We start from the raw sequence: 20,381 nt of genomic DNA on the forward strand, positions 1-20,381 counted from the left end.
TCTCTCTGTAAATACTATTGGTTAACAGGTTAATAGTTTTTACTTTAGACAAGGGGGAATGAGACCAAGGGAGAGACAGAAACACATTTTATTCCACTCTCATCTGAATTATCATTTTTTTAAACAAGGGCCATGAGAAGGATATATTCATGTATTACTTGGTTTCATAACAAAAAACAATAACAACTAGCTTTTCACAAAATGGCTAGATTAAAGAAATAGACATTTCTTCTTCCTTCCTTTCTTTCTCTCTCTTTCTTTCTTTCTTTCAAAGTGAGACACCTGGGTGGCTCATTTGTTAAGTGTCTGCTTTAGGCTCAGGTCATGATCCTAGGGTTCTGGGATAGAGCTCCTCATCTGGCTCCCTGCTCAGTAGAGAGTCTACTTCTCCCTCTGCCCCTCCCCTTGCTTATCCTCTTGCATGTGTTCTCTCCCTCTCTCAAATAAATCTTTTTTTTTTTTTTTTAAGATTTATTTATTTACTTGAGAAAGAACATGAGTGGGAGGGACAGAGGGAGAGGGAGAGAGAAAGGGAGATAGCATGGGGGAGCAGCACAGGGGGAGAGAATGAAAGAGCATGGGGAGGGGGCAGAGGGAAAGGGAGAGAGGGGGAGAGAGCGGGAGGGAGGGGGGAAGGGGCAGAGGGAGAGAGAGAGAGAGAGAGAGAGAAAGGGAGAGATTGCAGGGTGTGGAGAAGCAGCAGAGGGAGAGGGAGGGAATCTCAAGCAGATTCCTCCTGAGTGCAGAGTAGACCCGGGCTCCATCACAGGACCCTGAGATCCTGACCTGAGCCGATATCAAGGGTCAGATGCTTAACCACTGCGCCATCTAGGCGCCTCCAAAATACACATTTCTAATTCACATTATCCACAGGGCAAGTTTATTTTAATTACTGGGATAGCAGACTAGAGTTACCTATTGCTTCAACTCTCTTGGTGGTTTTATTCCCTGCATTGCTGGGGGTTGATGGGGTCCTGCTGCAGGTGGTGAGGTGGTCAGAAGCAGCTGCCAGCTAGAAGTCAAGGTTACTTCAGCACATCTTACTAAAGCAATCAATCACCTCTTTTTATCTTCCTGAGGAGATTAGATTCACATACTGCACACGTTTTTGGCTACGTTCTGACTGAGCCTTCAACTCTTTGCTCATATGCATTTTCTTGTTTTTTGTTTTCTTTAAATTCTTGCAAATTTATGTTTTTTTAATAGACAGGGCAAAATCTATGGTTAGTTTGCAATCATAGCAACTACAGAAATAAAAGTTAAAGGTAGGTATTTTATTACTATAGAGTTAGATTTAATAAATATTTTAAAATTATGTAAGTAAATCAGGGATTGAGGCCTAGGATATTGTGGTGTAAATGACTATTCTCCACAGCTATTTTAGCCATAAAGAAACATTTCTATATTTTGATTTGAGGTTTTACTCTGTCAATCATTCTAAATCTAGAATGTAAATTTATAAAAGCAATGATAAGTTCTGTAAGGAATCCATAATAGGCACCATTATATAAGGAAGCAGATGTCCCTATATGTTACTATTTTTTTTTTCCAGGAAAAATGAATGAACATACTAATTCCTACAAAATCAGTGATGCTTAGAAAATCACCAGGTACAAAGTCTTGCAAACTTACCTTTCATAAAATAGTCTAAGGAGATACTTGCTGTCCTTTGGATTAACAAGGGTCATTTTCAAGGTTTGGGGATAGTAAGTACGATGGTTTCAGCAGCCCAAGAGCAAGAATCTTCGAAAGGAAAGTTGCATTTTCTGGGCTTTCAGATGGGGTAAGCAGAATACATTCTTGTTTAGCCCTGCACTAGAGCAACACCATTATTAATTATGCAAACCTTTTTTTTTTTTTTTTTGGATGGGTAAAAGAACTTGACAATGACTCAGCAAGAGATTTCAAAACCAAATACCTCTACCTACTTATTGAACATGTTCTTTTCAGATCTGCTCTCTGTTCTGTGACTTGGGGTTACAAGTTTGAGATCTACAGAAGGAAGGCTCCATTACTGCATTGGCCTCTGAGAAAGCCCCAGCTTTGCCAGGAATATCAAATCAGTCCTACCTAGTCCTCCCATCCTTTTAGTCTTAGTTTAAGTGGGAAATAGATGACACTTCTTCAAGTTTAGCCTCCAATTTTTCTTTAACAACCATAAAACCTGGTCAAATCCCCTAAGCTAACTGGGTCTACCCTGTCAAAAGTATGTTGTGGATGGGAGGGTGGTTACTTTCCTATTTTCCTTTAGATGATACTGTATACTGATGGTTACTTGGAAAAGGGGGACACTTCAATGTTAAATAAAGATGTAAAGGTAACAAGATTTTTTTACAAGTCCCTGCTAAAATGACAGTTCAAGATTTAGTTGGAAAGGCAAGTCTCCCAATCACCAGTCTGGGGGAGGAGAAGTCCTCTCACCTATTTTGGAAACTACTTGCAGATGTGGGGAAACCACTGAATTGCTCACAACAGGGGTTTTGCAGAGATTTCCTCTGATTTTTTTCCTCCCCAATTTCCCACAACCTGTGTTTGTCTTGCGTCTGCTAGGCTGACATGTGGTTTACCTCGCTGATCCTGCTGCCAGGTTTTACACGCTCTCCTCAGAAGTAAAACAACTGAAGCCGAAGGATACTGAGCAACTCCGGGCATGGGCGCCAGAACTGTCACAGAAAATTTGCTTCCCGAGTATTCCTTCCAACTTCCCTTCCTGCGCCCACGTGAGCCATAGCGCCAGCCCATCAGCAAGGTCTTAGCGTTTCCTGCTGCTGCAATCTGTAACTTGATTTTGGATTTTTTTTTTTTTTTAATTGCAGTTCTGGGGATCTTACTTCTTAGCAAAACTTTGTTGCTTGGGGGACTTTTAAAGCAGTCTATTTCCTTAGCCAAGTCACGAAGGCTCAGACACTTTTCCTCCATGCCCGGGCTGCACTAAGGTTAAACCGCAGCAAAGGAAAGAAACACACACCCGCTGTTTATTTGGGGGGAGGGGAAGTAAAGGTTTGCAGCTAAGTTATCACGATCCCTCGCGCCACCCCCGGTCTGGCACTCTTGGCTACACGTACATCATCTATTAAATGTTGTTCGCGGACGCAGATACATGATATATTCATTTTTATCTTTAGTAGAATATAAATGGAATTGTCAGCGCGCTCGTGTCTGTTTGTTTGTATAAGGCTATCAAAAGAAGTCAGAGAGGAGGCTGTGGCCCGGATCCTGACCCTGATTGTATGAATAAGTAAGCAGGATGCAAGTGATTGGGTTAGATGCTGCGAAGATTTTTTTTTTTCAAGTTAGGAAGAGGGTAAAAAGACGGGGTGGGGGGGCAGGCAAACGGTGCATCCCCAAATCCTCACACTTTTGCTCTTTTCAGTCAGTTGCTCTGCTGGCTTCTACAGGCTTCTAAGGTCTCGCGGCATAGAAATGCCTGCCCCCCACCCCCTTCCTCGGTCTCCCCTTTCAGTTCAGATGTGCTGATGTGCAGACCGGATTCATCTTCCCCGAGCGGCGGCGGCGGCGGCGGCGGCGGCGGCGGCGGCGGGCGCAGGCGGCGGCGGCAGCTCGCGCTCTACCTCCGGGTCCTGGCAGCGGCGGGGGCGCGGCGCGGGAGCCGGAGCTTCGGTGGCCGCTGAGCCGGCGGGGCGCCGCTCGCCCAGCCGCGGCCGCGGAAAGTTCGGCCGCTAGAAGGACGACCTGGCAGGCAGCGAGCGCCCGCTCCGCCAGAGCCGAGTTTGCCCGCAGCTGCCCCTCCCCGTCTCCGGGAGCCGAGCTCCTCACCTGCCCTCCGCCCACCCGCACGCCGCTAGCCAACTTCTCCCTGCAACTGGGGGGTAACAGGCACTTCTTGCCCTCTCTACTGTCCCGACGGCACCCGTATGTCTCCGGACACCTGAACACCCCAGTGTCCCTGAGGAGCCTCCCGGCAGGGAGGGGAGCACCGGTTCCCTTCGCGCCGCACATCAGCGCGGACCGCGGACGCCTCACCTCCCGGTCCCGTCCCTTCCTTTTCCTCCAGGGGAGGAGGATGGGGTTGGAAACGCTTCCCCCGAGGATGCTCGTGTGGCTGGTGGCCTCGGGGATTGTTTTCTACGGGGAGCTTTGGGTCTGCGCTGGACTCGATTATGACTACACTTTTGATGGGAACGAAGAGGATAAAGCGGAGACGATAGACTACAAGGACCCTTGTAAAGCCGGTAAGTGCCTCTCCACGTCGGGACTGTGGCGTGCGGGGGGCTGCCGCGCTGGATTTCCGAGGGCTGGCGGTGGGAGCTCACCTGTTTCCTTCTCTCTCTCACCAGCCCCTCCGTCGCTCCATCCTTGCCCTCCTTTCCTTCTCCTCCCCACCCCCACTCGCCACGGCCCGAGTTGACTGGAGTTCTGTGCTAGTGGGATCGCATGCCAAGCTCCCGGCTCCCAGTTTGGGAAAAATGTCCAGAGTTCGGATTCCCTTCCCCTCCCCCAGCAAAATGGAATAAGCCGTAAACACAGCTGGCTTGCCGTGGGTTTTAAATACCAGCACTCAGCGGGCTATAGGCATCTGGAGGGGACTACACCTCCTCTTTGTTCCAGGGTGCGGTTCCCCAATGTTCGCCTGAGACCGAGTTGGTTAGAGTTCCCCAAAAGATGGGCGGGGATGGAATTGCCACCTTGGGACACCTTTGCTCCCTCTTTTGCCAGGGATCTCAAGTGTGGGATGCAGGCGAGAAGGGTATTGTGACGACCTTGGAAACTCCCACGCTAGATGGAATTCAAATGCTTTTGCCCATTTAAAATAAACCTTAAAAAAAAAAAAAAAAAAAAAAGCTCCAAGTTGTTACCCCATCCAAACTTGCGCCTTCCTTCCTGTGTACACACCCCGGGAACTGCAGTTTGACCTGCACGGCCTGAAGCTCAGCTTCTCCTCGTCCGTCCGGGATCGGCCCGGGACCTTCCCCTCTCCCCCACGCGTCCAGCGCCTCAGCGGTTCTCCCCTCCCGCTCGGGGCGGTGCTTCCCTCCCGCCGCCTCAGGTCGCAGCCGCACGTGCAGCAGCCGGTGACCACGTGAGCGCAGTGTCCCGGCACTCCGGGGGCCTCCAGGTTCCTGGCCCTGCGGACTTGAGGTTGAGGTGAACCGAATTCATAGTGGACTCACGACTGACTTCGGAAGGAAGGTTACAAGGGTTGTTGGAGCCGACTTCACAGAGTTGTTTGTACGCTAAAGGCACGTTCTGTCCCGTCTCTAGAGGTGTGGGCTTTGGCGAAGCAGAAGGGAAGGGAGTGGGCAAAGCATCCAGAGTTCCTCCGTGTCTGTGGATTCTGTGCGGGCTGGGTCGGGATGTGACTGCGATTTCTTTCCCTTTCATAGCCAGGTAAACCTGACTGAACCTTTCTTGGTCCCAAAGGAAGAAGTGCACACGGTGAAGGAAAATGCTGGAAATTCCCTTGTTAATTTGTACCGTTGATGACACATTGCTTTGACCAGGGGCCTATGAGTGTCTGCGCACGTTATCAGATCTTTCTTCATGCGCGCTTACTGGACATGATTATTCAAAACTTAGGGTAGCTTAGCAGAAACTGGTCAGTCTGGAACTCGGGATTCTGATTTAGTTCTATTTTGTTTATAAGTTTCCTCCTCTCACCTTTAACACTCAGTCTATCCCACCAGAAGTTTCTCGGGCCTTCCCTGATGGTTTGTGGAACAAGACACCTTTCTGCTGTGATGGATGACTAGTGGCTGGACAACCAGAATTCAGTACCATACAACTCCCCAAACATACTTTTTACTGAGGAATTAATTTTGAATCATGTTTGCAACTGGGTGAAAATTGTGTATTTTCTTGTTTTAGGTAAAGTAATGACGTGGTATTTCTAAAAATTGTCTAGGAAAACACCTATTCTGAGGTTCTGTTGTATGAAAGATGCGACCAGCTATTAATATGAAAAAACAGTGCATATGTATACATTGGCCTGATTTCAGGAAAATACAGTTTTCTATACAGATTCAAGAAAAAGTTTATGCTTTTTAAAAATCATTAATTTCAAATATGAATATAAGAAGTGTCAAAAACTAGCTAGTACCATTTCAGAAAGTATGTTTTTAAGGCTTATCTTATATTAGAAATTGTCCAGAATAAGGTTCTGTGAACATAACTAGTTTTTTCTATTTAAGAATGTTTTCAATTTTTTAAATTTAAGTGGTTGCACCATGTGTATTGAAATCTGCCTCAAGCATGAATGTTTATTATCCTCAGCAAATAAACATCTAGAGCAAGAAAAAAAAACTTTAAGAGCATTTAAGTTTTGCTTTTCCTTTAATACTGGTTTATTTTAGAGCATAACCTTTGAGTACAAGAGGCATACCTGTGTCTATGTGTATATTGTATGTGTATAATGAAAGAGAAATAAGAATGACCCAAGTGGAAAGCTGAGAAATTTATCTAAAATCTGAGATCACTTTTTAAATGATCAACCCTGCTTTTTAAATTTAGTGACATGAAAGGTTTTAATTTTCCATCTTGGCTAAAGAGTGGCAATTTTTTTTTTTTTTTTTTTTGGTGGCCTTCCTTTTGGCACTGTATAAGACAGTAAAAGTTGTAATAACAGGAAAAAAAAAATAGTACATTGAACTCCCAAAATAAGAGTCAAAAAAAGGTCACTAAAATAAGAAATATGAGGATGGATCTGTGAAAGAAAGCCACACAAAAGCCAGAGAGGGTGCTCTCGAGATTCTGGGGCATCTTTGATCTGCCCTTTCCAAAGAGCAGAGTGGAGGGCATGGGCCATAAAGTGTCCTTTCTGAACTTCTCTTATAGCTTTATAGATTTTAAGCACTTTTTAGTACATTATTTTAGATCAACACACAGCCCAATATGGTGAAACTTGTTAATCTTCCCATTACACAGATAGGAAAACAGATGCTCCCCAAGGTCAAATGGTTGTTAAGATTAACCAGAACTTGATTTGAAGTCTCTTGTCAGCAAAATCTGGCATGCAATTAGGTAGATAGATAGATAAAATAATGACGTTGTATCCTTAGCTGGCCTTTTGGAGGCCTTCCTTGAAATGCAAACAATAGAAATTAGTCCAGGTTTACCTAGAATCGAGACCAATAGAAGTGCAGGGACTTTCATATCTGATAAGCATGAAATGACTAAGAAGATAGTTTCATCTTTTCCAAACCCAATTACAATATAAAGTCTTTGAATATAGGTATCATACCTGCTTTTTAATGTTTATCCCAGTAATAGATTACCACTGTTGGTACTAGTTAGTTCTCAATTCCTTCTCAGTATCTATAGACTATAAATATTAATCTTCATCCCTTATCTACAAATTTCTATTTTAACCAGTAATGTTAACCAAGAAGAAATATTCTTAATATAAATTGTTATAACTGTGCCATTCTTAATATATTTGTGAAATACTATAATTTTTATACCTATGAGAACTCTAATTTCAAGTTCATGAAACTATTGGACAGAAAGGAAGCCTTGTGTTAATTGAACTTTCACTTAGAAAGCATTTTGGTATAAGTGAAAGTAGGTAAGTTAGTGCAGTGTAACTTCAGATATATTTATATAGTCGAATCCATTAGGACAGAATTTAGGTAATTAATCTCTCTCTATATATAGATAAACACAAAGATGCAGATAATTCAAAGAAATATCTGATTGTCGTTCTTCAGCATAGTACATAGTACATAGTACATAGTACACTCAGGTGGCTACCTGAGTTTGCAATCTTACTCTCTCTAGTTCAGTTCCCTTCCTAAGGGACACTGGGAAGCTGATGCTGCAGGAAGTCATTCCAGAACAGAGACTGAGGTATCCTGTTTCAGTGTTGTACTGCTCCAATAGGTGTTAATCAGAGTATTAATATCTGGAAGAGCCTGGGCAAATTTGGTGTGCAAGGTAATCTCTCAGATTTGTCTGGAGATTACCTGGAAAAGCAGAGACCCAATAAACCAAGTCTGTATTCCCTACTTCCCCTCCCTTCCTTCTTTTCTCTTTTTGTATTTAAGGGGATATCAGGAAAGCTCAGGCAATTGAAAATAGAATATGTAATAAAGAGGACTGAAGAATTTAATGTTTTGAATGATGGGGAGAGGCTGAGGAGACCGATGACGTAAAATGTTTGTCCAGAAGCTTGTCCTTATCCCTTTGGATAAGTATGAACACCTTGAAAAAAAACCCTTTCTATCCTGAATCTTCTGAGTAAATGTCTCCTTTTCCTGGAAAAAATCCAAACATGATTAAAGGTCAGTGACTTGCAAGGTTAAATTTGCCTTCAGAGTGGCATATGCAGGCCTGTTCACCTAGAAATAGGCTTTTAGCTTCTTAAACGATTCTTCTTTCTGCTGTTCTTTATATTCAGGGTCCCAGTGTCCTAGTATACTAATTCTTGGGATGATTTTCATAAGTTTATAATCTCTTGGTAAGATCTTCTCATTCTTTTGGTCCTCAGCGCTGTCTTTTCTAGCTTCAGAGTCAGCCTCCTAGGTATGATGTTTTAGAATTTGATGTTCAACCCTGTGTTGACTTTATTCTTTCATGATATTAAATATTGAAACATATATTTCTTGGTCAGCACCTCTGTTGGTTGCCAAACCCTCATGTTAAAAATGCATTTCATACAGTGGCTTCTCCTCACCAGCTCCTCTTCTCTTAGTTTTCATTACTCAGAGCTTGTTTTTTTCTTTTTTTCTTTTTCCTCCTCCTGCTTCTGATGCCAACTTGGAAGTGGCCAAAGTAAGTTTTTGCAGAAGGGTAGGAGAAACATTATATTCTATATAATCAAATTCTGTTCATCATTTGCCAATAGTGGTTCTGTAGCCCTTGTTGTGAGGGTCCATGTCCATTTTTGGCCCATAAATGGCAGTTCCTGTTACTAGGTATGAATTAGATAGACTATTTTTTTCTTAAATATATCCCTCAGTTTAAGAAAATATATTTTCTTAAATATAGAGTCAGCCAGCTTTCAAGCTCCTTTTTGTTTGTTGATTTACACAGTCTCCTGAGATCTTCCCATTTTTGGCCTCCAGTGAGGGTTCTGTCATTTGCAAGTTGAAAATCTAGCTGGAAGCCCTTCATTCAGGCAGTAATTAATGGAATCTTTATGATTTCTAGCTCAGTAGGTGGTGTTTGAGTCCTCCCTTCCCTGTTTAGGCCTCCTTGGTCTATAGTGGGACAGTTAAAAGTGTGTAAGAGCCTCGCAAAGGCTTTTTGAGAAAATTAGTGTATAATTCCACACTTTTCGTCTTGCCATCATGATAGCTCACTTTTCTATGAAAACCTAATGTATGCCATGTATGGCTTCTTCTACAGAAACCATATTGTCTCCCCTATGATATATGTAAGAATCTTATTTTTGTGTATCTTAGCAGCTTCCCCTGATTTAAAACTTAGTGTCACTTGTCTGTAGTTAACATCACATTTTGTAAACCTTAAGAATATTAGTCACATTAATGATCTCTTAGGCCTCTTCATCAGTGAGTGTATTAGACAGAGATTAGCCTTTAAATTTTTCTAGAACTCAGGTAGATGATAACAGGTGCTAGTGATTTACCATCATTACCTTTTGTCTCTTTAGAATATTATCTATTGTTTTTAATATCACCTTAGACCCATCTGCTTAAAATATTTAAAATAGGACCTCCCTAAGCTTTTCTAAGAATGCTTAGAAAAGATAGAGGTAAATAATCCATTTAAAATGAGGCCTTGCACATCCTGCTGGGACCATCTGGTGTCTGGGGAGGTGGGGGAAGGGAGCTGTGCTGCTCCCCTGAACTGTAGGAGAGCCCCCTGCAGCATCTTGAGCCCATAGCTAGGTCTGGGCCAGGCCGAGGTTCAGGTGCCTGTAAAGGTTTTGGGGGATGTAGGATATCCTCTACTGGGGGAATTTTGAGGCCTCTTACAGTTCTTTAATATTCTGAGATCTGGAATTAATCCTGGGCTTATCCTTCCTAAATGAAGGAGTGAAGAGTCCTCTCCGTAGCCCCGGATCCATTGGAATGATTTAGCAATATGGCTTTAGTGGTTTATTTCCTTTAGTTATCTATTAAATAATGATGCTTAGGGAGGAACATTAAAAAAAAAAATTATAGCCTTAAAGCTATGGAATGAATTGCATAGAATGTGTTATTTCCCAGAAAGTAGGAGGGAGGGAATCCCTTGGTATTTATTTAGTTCTTGCCATTGTCAGCCCTGAAAATGGGATATTGACTATTAGATTTGAGACATTGTGGGTTGGCTAATGGAATGCTTGTTTTGTCAGCTCTTTACAAATGTGTGCTAATCCTGTCAGGCTGTTTTAAGGAGCTCAGCTATATATTTGTATTAAGAAGTATTGTAAATTAGGTGTTAATTGAAATCTAGAAAGTGAACCAAGGAGGCATTTGTCTTACTCAGCTCTTCTCTTGCAATTTACATTTAGAATTTGAGCTAAACTATTTGCTATGGACCATATTTTTAAAAAAACAAAAACAAAAAAATACAACACTTTCTTGATTGCTAATAGTTGTAAAAAGTTGAAACCATGCATTAAGAAGGCCAGAAGTACTCTCACATGTATTATTTTTCCCAAACAAAATCTAATGTGGTATATTTTAGTATCCTACTCAAAACATGCACCTTAATGTTAAAAAAAAAAAATTTCAACAGTTTTTAACACACTACACCATTTTACAAATCAGGGGAGTTATGTGGGGATGGAGTCACAAAGCATATATTTACTATGGCATTTGATGTCTTTCCTATGTTGTGAACTTCCTATTAATGACAATTCTTGTGTTGGGGAAGGCAGGAGGTGTAGGAGGGTACAAGAGTTTCTTCATTCTTTACATTTCTCATCTGCATTAAACTGTTAGCACATGGACTGGGTATCACAGGGACTCCTCGAATGGCCCCTGGCCTGGTAGCCGATCTTAGCATTTTTGAACTCTTTTCTTTGGCCATGTGAAAGATTTGAAGTGTTTATCAGGATAATCTCTGTTCTTGAGCAACATTGAGAACCCCATTGGCATCAGTTCTGTGGCCTAGTGATATTGAAAGGATGGCACTCCATTCCTCTGGGCTCATCTTTCTGATCACAAATACCTAGTAGATGAGAGTTTATGATATTTTGTGTTTTGTATTCAGATTATTGTGTTGTTAAGTATACCTCATATGTAGAAGTCAAACTTTTGAAATAAACTAAGGAAGAACATCACACATAACTAGAAAACAGCCACATGGAGAACTTTATAGAGAATGAATTCTTGGACCCCCATAGGTCTCACCCAACTGGGAATTGCCTTTGTGACTTGTGTAAAAATAACATAGTTCCTATTTTCACATTAAACATTTTAAATGATCTCTTATCTTCACCATGTCTCCATCAATTAATATTTTTGTTAGCCCTTTTGGACACATGAGGAAACAGACTCAGAAAGATTCAGAGGCTGGGCTGTCATGGCATTTGCTAAGTGGTGAGAACTTCAACCCAGGTTCTGTATTTCAGATGCCTTTCTTTCTTTGAATCGTCTGCACTGGCTCTTCAGCCGGTACAAATATATTAAGACTAGAAATTGATGTGTTGGTGTTATGCCACGGGCATCTATCCATTGTGGCAAATGATTTTCTTTAGTGAGGATACGTCTTGCCTTCAACATTCTTGCATTTATGATCCATCTACTAATTTGTCAGGGGGCCAGTATTTTCCATTGCATGAACTATAATATAGGGCAGACCATTGTCCCTTTTAAAAGAGTGTTGTCTAAGTGTGGAAAGTTGCAAATGAAATGCCCAGTTATGTATGGGACAAATAAAAATGCCCATCACTAGTTTTAATAGAGTTAGAGAAATATGTGAGCGCTAAGTAGTGTCAGGGAAACACGGCTGCCCGTTGTCCCAAGTATTTAATTATGACAGCAGGCTTTTCATGTTGAGTAAGGCAGAGGCTGAGTTAGATTTGAGCAGAATTCCGTCATTAGTGTCCCGTTCTTGGTGCAGGCTCTGAAGTTCTGTGTGGTATGTGTTAAATTGTTTCACACTTTAGATTTGCTGTCTGAGTATTCATTCAATGCATGATTTTGAGCCCATAAAGAGTGTGAAGAACATCCTTTCAAATGCAGCCAATGCAGGAAAAGTGGTTTACTGTGTACATTATGTATGTAAATGATGTGTGAATGCCTTTGAGAAAACAAATATGCTGTGAAAAGCCTCTTAAATAACTATCTTTTCAATCCTAACTTGTCTAAAAGCCCTAAGGTCAAAAGCTTGAAAGCTTTAGCAGATCATAGGGTTAACTAAACTTCTTGGAACTCCAGTGTGGTTTCCTAAGACTAGGAAGTCTGGCATGTTCAAAATATATACTTTATATAATATTTACTAAGTTAAAATTTCTTTGAAGAAAACATACTGCTTTTAGCAAATTGTCATGTGTTCTAGGAGGAAGAGTTCCTGCTTTTATTTTTTCTCAGACAAATGGGTAAGAACAGAATCTGGAGAAACAGGCTTACCTTTTCTGTTTTCTTTTTTTTTCTAAATTTAAGAACCAAGGGCATATTTTTTATATGTACATTTTAGTCTCAGGGGAAGAAATAATATATATCTGGACCTGGGTAGACTGTGGCCTGCAGGCAGTGACCAGTGAAGGAATAATTAGGATTTGCCATTTGGAATGGATAACAGAAGTAATGACCTAAATCAGGGAAAGAGATTTGTGAGATTTGCTGGGTGAACCTGTGACAGAAAGAAAAAAAAAAAAAAAAAAAGAAGATATTGATTATAAGATATACTCCAATGTTTCCAAGATTAAAAAATTTGCAATAAGAATAGATTTCTGGGGCACCTGGGTGGGTCAGTGTGTTAAGCCTCTGCCTTTGGCTCAGGTCATGATCTCAGGGTCCTGGGATCTAGCCCTGCATCAGGCTCTCTGCTCAGCGGGGAGCCTGCTTCCCCCCCACCTCTCTCTGCCTGCCTCTCTGCCTACTTGGGATCTTTATCTGTCAAATAAATAAATAAAATCTTAAAAAAGAAGAATAGATTTCCAATGGTGGAAGGGGCTTCGTATATAAAACTGTATGAAAATGAAGACATTAACCTATATCTTAGTTCTGTTTTGAATGGTACCTGTAGCTTAGTGTTTCAAAGTAACTTACCATATGTCATCCAGTGATAGAATCAGAATTTGAATCCAGAACTCTGGATTCCATGTGTTGCTACGTTGCTGCTGCTGCTGCTGCTGCTGCTATTGCTTCCTCTTCTCTCTCTCTTTCCCTCTCTTGGATAGGTGTATTTTTGAAAATTGGGGTTGGTTTCAAAATATTTTTTTAAGAATTCAGGGAGACAAAATAGTGCACCTCTTAAAAACTTGGGGTCTGGAATGAGATGAGCATGACTTCTAATACCAGACTCCTCCACATGGTGATAGTGTGCAGCTTTTTAAAACCCTTCTTATGCTTCAGATTTCTGACCTGTAAAATGGAGATGTTGTTATGATCCTCATGGTGTTATTACATGAATGTAAAGTGAAAATCACTCTGTCTGGAACATAGTAAACACTGTATAATTTTTACTCCTAGTACCAAAAAATAGGAGGTAGAGGAATTTTTTTTTTTTTTATATTGCAGCTACTTGTTTGTGGGAAGATGATCTTTATAAAAACATTTGTAGATAAAGTTCTTTTTTCTTGTCATATATAAAAATCCATTCATAGTCCAAGTCCTCTAAATCTTGCATTTGACAGGTTAAATCTCCAAGTGGAAAGGTGAGGGAGATTTGGAAATGTAACAGGGTTTACTAATATACACATTTCTTGGTGCTGTTCTCTTGGCTATTTCCTCAAATGCTTAATAGACCCAAAATATATTGACAATTTTCAATGCACATTGACTAATGTGTGAATAGAATCTTGGCTATATAGTCTTTCAGTAATTTCTGGTACAGATTTTATTTGCCATCTGGATTAACTTGAAGAGCTTACATACTCACAATCCTGTGTTTACACAGAGTAAGTTTAAGCACATGCCTGTAAGCTACAAATATTCATAAACTCATCAAACCCTTATTGAACATTTACTGTGGATGAAACATGGATTTATCCTTGGAATTCCAGAAGTATGAAATATGATACCAGGCCTGACCTGGTATAAAGTTTAACTTTATCATTCTTAGGTAGATAATATTTTCTGTGTAAATAGTTGCTTATATACTAATCACTTAACTGTGCTAAAGTTATTTCAATTTATACGTTTGAAAATGTGAACTATAATAAATTGTGACAATCAAGATATATATTCTTATACATCTTTCCTGGAATTTTCTTTACTCATGATATATGAGGAGGAAAGTTTTGTGGAGAGCATACAAACTTTTAAAAAAGTACTTTGCAGACTTTGTTATTTGGCAGTGGATTGGGATGGGATGTGACCAATAATTACTTAGGCAATTACTTGGAAGAATCTGTATTGGTAATTTGATTTCCATTTGTTTTTCTCAGATAGCTTGATTTAGAAATTTCAACTTCTTTTTGTCATATTTTCCCACATTATCTACTAGATTATGTTTCTGTCCTTCACATAATATCTTTATCCTTAAATGTATTTAAATGTACATGGTTGACTTTTTCTTTGTTTATAGGTCCAGGAGAAGCAAAAACAAATGGTAAAGGAAAAAAAAAATGTCTAGTCTTTTCACTTGCAGTATTCTACTGTGGTTTTGAAAAACATATATAAATTTTACTTTCTTTAAATAATTTTTTGTGGGTAGTGGTATGGCAATTGGAAAACAAACTGGATTGGTAGTAAGAAATGTAATTTCCATTACTGGCTCTTCTGTTGTATTTGGGAGTAACCTTGGGGCTACCCCTTGATTTTCTGGGACCAGAGTCTCTGAGGTTTAGAAATCTCTAAGACTGTCCAAGTGACAAAGCTTTCTGAATCTTTGTGTCCCTGATATCAGAAGTAAGAGCTCTACTGAGGTGGTACCAGGAAGCTGCAGGGTCAATGGCCTGTACTGTTCAGTGAGAGGGAAAGGAAGATGCTTACAAGGCTCCAGTGGGCACTTTTGTTAAGGTCCCCCCTCAGGTTTCTCATGGCCCTGGGTAAATCCAGGCAGCCAACAGACTGCAGCTGCGATCGCTGTGGAGCTCCTTGACTTGACTTTGCCAAAATTATCATTGAAAGCTTTTATACATAATTTCCCGTTCCTCTTTCCCAGCCTCTGTCCATCTGTAAAAAATTTGTCAAAACCGTGACCAGGTATGCAGGCATCACCTATGTGCTCTTCAGGACGTGTTAGTATCACATTACCATTAGAATCAAAAATTGCTCATTTGTTTCACAGGAAAGATGATTGCTTGTCAATGAGCAGAAAATGGCTAGTGGAGGGGGGAGAATTCAGTTCTTTCAAGTTTGAGGTCAATATTCGTAATGGAGAGAACAAGAGCTATCAGCAAAGAATCTATGGTACAGTTTTTCTGGCTTAAAGCATTTTATGAAATGTACAATATATTAAAAGATACATTCTTATATCAATTAATTGCATATCTATCCTGAATATATTATTTTACTTGATACCAGTGTATATTGTTAATTATCTCTATAAAATTCAGTTTCATAAGCCTTCAATTTATCTGAATTGTCTAGTAAAGAACTACTTTTTTCATCATAAGTTAATTCATTTTATGTATTCATGGTTTTTTTTTTTTTAATGAAGAGTCTCAAATTCTCAAACAAATCTTTGCCAAAGGAGGTTTTCATTCTTGAGCTTTTTTATAAGAGTAAGGAATGAACTCCAATAGAAATTAGTCACGGGAATCTAGGTGGTGTGGTTTTACTTAAAGAGCACTGGATATTGTGTTAGGAGACTTAGGTGCAAGTCTCGGGTCTTCTGTGTTTAATTCTGTTATTTTGGTCTACTTATTTAATGCTGCTGAACTTAAAATTATTTGTAATAGTGGGATAGTATTACTTCATCTATGAAACAAGTAAGGATTAAATGCATAAGTGTGATGCACTGTACAGATGTAAATTAATACAGCCGATATTTTACACCCGGTGTGTTTCAGGAAGATGGGGGGATACATATAAGATATAACGCTTCCTATAGTGATTTCAGTATCTACCTGAAAAAAGGCAACACATATTTCAGTTGTCAGTATGAAAGTTCAGTAAGCAAAATATTGTGGTAACTTGGAGGAAGGAATGCATTGTTTGGGATTGGAAAGGCTTCTCAGGGAAGGTGAGTTGGATCTCAGTCTTAAAAGTTTTTCTCTTGGGCAAAAGGTGGTATAAAACCTTATAGAGTCAAATAACTAAGATAAAAAGTGAAGTTGTGAAGATTCATGGAATTTTATGAAAGAGGAGGTGGGGGGAGGTGATAAATAGTCTACTGTGGGTAGTGCAGAGGGTATGTAAGTGTTTGTGCTTTGGCAAGAAATGATTTGGGAAAGTGCAATGTAAAGGATTTTTAATGCCCAGGGGAGGGTGATCCTGATCCCCTTTGCAACAGGATGGGGACTTACTGGAAATTTATATCAGATTACTGGCTTGATAACAACCTTATTTTTTAAAGGTAACTGAGTATGTAAAGAATGGTCTGATATGGTAACTGTGGGAGGTAAAAAGCAGGTGAGAGCAGGTAGACTTGTTATAGCTGTAGTAAAAATAGTGGCAAGTGTTGATGAGTGTTTGCATTTGTACTGTGGCAGTAGTTATAGAAAAGAGGGATTAGGTTTAAGAGACCAGTCACCAAGTGGATAGCCTTGGAGTGAGGGTCAGAAGGTAGAAGAAAAGGACGACTCAAGGATGATGTTTCCATGGTTGCACACTTGAGTGAGTGGGTAAACAGGGATACAAAAGAGCAAGGTAAGAAACACAGAATAATAATAGTAATAATAATAATAATAATAATAAAAGTTTGTCTTTTGTAATGCAAATAAATTTGGTTTTAAGATCCCTTTGAGTTTTACATACCTGATGTTTTTATGTTGTTATTCTTTAGGTGTATATTGGTTATATTTGGACTTTGATATTCTTTATTAACTTTGAAAGCAATTGTCATGTTCCACTGTTTAGACTGGAATTGCCTTGGACCTATGAATTAATTTAGTGAGAATTATTTTTATGATATTGAGTCTTCTAATCCATGAACATGGTATGTACCTGCATTTATTTAGACTTTCTTTAATACTGTTTAAGACATTTTTAGTATTTTTAACTATAAAGGTTTTTTCTGCATATTTTGACACATATATTCATATATTTATTTTTTGATGATATAAATGTAGTATTTTATAAAATTTCTTTTAAGTCATTTGCTGCTATTATGTAGAAATGTATTTGATTTTTGATGTTTACTTTTTATTGCAAATCCTTGCCAACCTCTTATTCATATTAATAATTTATCTGTATGTTCTTCACACAGGCAATCAACTTATCTGCAGTAAATCTGCAGCTTTGTTTCTTCCTTTACAATTCCTGTGCTTTTAATTTAATTTAGTTTTCTTGCTGATATGTGCTGATAGTTTTCCAGTGTTATTTGGAAATGATGACTGAGGGCTAGATTACCCTATTCTCAATTTTAAGTAGAATGTTTTAAATTACTTATCAACTATGCTATTTGGTGTCTTTAAAAATTGATACTTTTTATCAGATCAAAGAATTCTGCTTTTACTGAGATGATATGATTATTTTTATTTTACCAGTTAGTGTGGTGTATTAGAATAATTGATGTACTAATATTAACTCATTTTGCATTTCTGGGATGAACCTAATTTGAACATAATCCATTATTCTTTTTACACCCTTGTATTCTGTTTATCGATATGTACTTTAGAATTTTTGTTTCTGTGTTCATTAGTTAAATTGGCCTGACTTCTTTTATTGTTCTTACTGGGTTTTGGTGTCAAGGTTGTGTTAGCCGCATACTCTGGAATATTTTGTGGAAGATTGAAGTTATTTGTTCTTTTAGTAAATTGAAAGGATTATTTTTTGTTTCTGTCCAGTGTTTAGCATTACTAACGGTTTAGGACAAGTTTAAACTGAATTATCTGCTTGAGTTTATTAGGCTACCATGGTAGTATAAATTTAGAATGCAAACTTACTTTAGGGATGATTTTTGCCTATGACATTTGAGAGGATATTTGCTTTTCTCTCTCTTATTTAGTTTTAAGCTTCCAGAATATCAGATTTTGTGCAGTTACCTGGGGTGATATGGATTTAATTTTCATTCTTCCTTATACTCAGGCAGGCCAGATTTAGGAGTCTCAGATTTTGGGGGGGTTATCTATTATACTTTACAGCTTTGGTAAGCCTTGCACTGACTTCTTTCTTCTGAACCCTGGTTAATAACAAACTTCAATAATCAGGTCACCTAGGCTTGGTAAATCCCTTCACTTGAGAGTTGGCTTTAGTCTTCTGTCTATATTTCTGTGTTCCCTCCTTCACTTAAACATGAAGATGTTTACTCATCCTGTCATAAATGCAGGGAGATTTTTAAAATATTTTATCCACCAATTTTAGTTATGCAGGAAGCTCTGTTACCTAGTCTGCCATGTTTGTAGAGATAGCAGTCTTTATAAAAGGTTTTAAATATTAAAAAGGACTTTATAATGCTGGGCATCATCAAGGAATTTCTTTTTGGAATTTATAAATTATGATGATTAAATGGCTTTATTTAAAATTGATTTATCATCTTATGTTAATGTAAACAAAAGGTCTTTTATGAGAATATACCACATGCCTAGTTTGGTTCGTAATGATCCAGCCACCATTTGTTTTAGCTGACTTTTCAGGACATTCATTCAGTCTCAGGTATGCGCAAGAACTCCAGAAGTTTCATGATTTTTTTGTGAAGATTTCATCGCAAATGTAAACATTTGCATGCCCTTCACTTGGAAGTATTCAATTCAGATTTCATAGGGAAAGAAAATCCCTGTGTAACTCAAACTAGCCATTATGATTTGCAAGGGAAAGACACTGCTTGAAGCAAGCAGTATGCAGTTTACCTCCACTGACTTGCTGCCTTAAGGTAAATACGATTACTTTTTAACTTTGTTAGAAAAAGCTAATATTGGGGCGCCTCGGTGGCTCAGTGGGTTAAAGCCTCTGCCTTCGGCTCAGGTCATGATCCCAGGGTCCTGGGATCAAGCCCCACATCGGGCTCTCTGCTCAGTGGAGAGCCTGCTTCCTCCTCTCTCTCTGCCTGCCTCTCTGCCTACTTGTGATCTCTGTTTGTCAAATAAATAAAATCTTTAAAAAAAAAGAAAAAGCTAGTATTATGCTTTTCACTAATTTACTATAATGTAGATCAGGAATGTGTTTTAGCATATTTTGATATTTAATGCTTTCTGTTTTATTGATTTTGAAAACATAGAGAAGCAACCCACCATTATTTAATCTCTTTAATTTTTCAAATTAATAAGGTTTTTCTTGTTTTAATTTAAAATAAGCAGAATTTCTTTAACCTCTTCTCACATGGTTTTTAAAACTTTTACTAATATGACTTTAACCTCAATTAACAACTCTTTCAAAATGACATTTCATTTCAAAGAATATTTTCAAAGAAAATATTATTCTCTAATTTGTAAAAATATACCTCTGAAGGTACTCTTAGAAATTATAGCCTGAAACTCCTCATATTAGAGGCACTGCAATGCTGTTTTGAAGTCCTAACCAATCCCAGTTATCATGCTTAACCTATTTGAAACAGATTTTGCAAATAGGTAGAGTTGGAGGTGGTGATTTTATTATGTATAAATGTAGGTGAGTTAGTGAATATGTCATTTACTGATTGAGTATAGTTTCCTGAAAACATGGATTAATGATTTTTTTCAAATAAGCATTGCTCTCTCTATGCCTCTTTTAAAACACAGATACTGTTTGCTGAGTAAGGATCAAGTCATTAATATGAAAATCACTAATATGGAAGATTAGGTCAGTTTTATAAATGTACCAGGAACAGAAAATAAGAAGGTGGAGAATGGAACTCTGAGGATAATCCTATCCTACTTCACTTTGCTCTTGGGTAGCTCCTAGTCTGGATACCTCTTAGCCTTAAACTTTTGCATTCTTTTTATGGGTGCCTCTGTGTTATGCTCCGTTTTTCTTGCTTAGCTTTGACCTGGGTTGTGGTTATAGAAATTATTTTCCCTAAAGAAGTTTTTCTGACCTTACTTTAGAAGAGTTTGTCTTTAAGATCTGTAGCTATTTCTGTGAACTTCAGTCCTTGTCACAATTCCAAATTGTGCTTGTCATTTTGAGTCATCAGTGAGTAGGTAGGTTTGTACTGGGCTTTTGAATGAGAGTATCACTTGATAGTCCTATAAACTTGCTTATAATGATCATAATTTTTAAACTGCTTTTTTAAATTTTTAAATTTTTTAAAAAAGATTTTATTTATTTATTTCACAGATAGAGATC

The 20,381-nt window shown here is 38.9% G+C and overlaps 1 protein-coding gene across 1 annotated transcript; it reads left to right on the forward strand.

Annotated features, from left to right (window-relative positions):
* The first annotated feature begins 1,715 nt into the window (after window positions 1-1,715).
* On the forward strand, window positions 1,716-4,935 carry LOC116862954. Its single transcript, XM_032850399.1, has 3 exons — window positions 1,716-1,783; window positions 3,589-4,193; window positions 4,570-4,935. Exons 1-3 carry the CDS (start codon window positions 1,716-1,718, stop codon window positions 4,593-4,595), a joined length of 699 nt encoding a protein of 232 aa, XP_032706290.1. The 3' UTR covers window positions 4,596-4,935.
* Window positions 4,936-20,381: the final 15,446 nt, after the last annotated feature.

This window comes from Lontra canadensis, unplaced genomic scaffold, assembly GCF_010015895.1.
Source record: "Lontra canadensis isolate GAN:19392208 unplaced genomic scaffold, GSC_riverotter_1.0 scaffold411, whole genome shotgun sequence".
Lineage (NCBI taxonomy): Eukaryota > Metazoa > Chordata > Mammalia > Carnivora > Mustelidae > Lontra > Lontra canadensis.

Coding starts and splice junctions, on each gene's coding strand:
- LOC116862954 (XM_032850399.1), top strand. CDS start 1,716: ATGGTTTCAGCAGCCCAAGAGCAAGAATCTTCGAAAGGAAAGTTGCAT. Junction 1,784..3,588: donor TTTCTGGGCTTTCAGATGGG/GTAAGCAGAATA, acceptor GGGTCCTGGCAG/CGGCGGGGGCGCGGCGCGGG. Junction 4,194..4,569: donor CAAGGACCCTTGTAAAGCCG/GTAAGTGCCTCT, acceptor TCTTTGTTCCAG/GGTGCGGTTCCCCAATGTTC.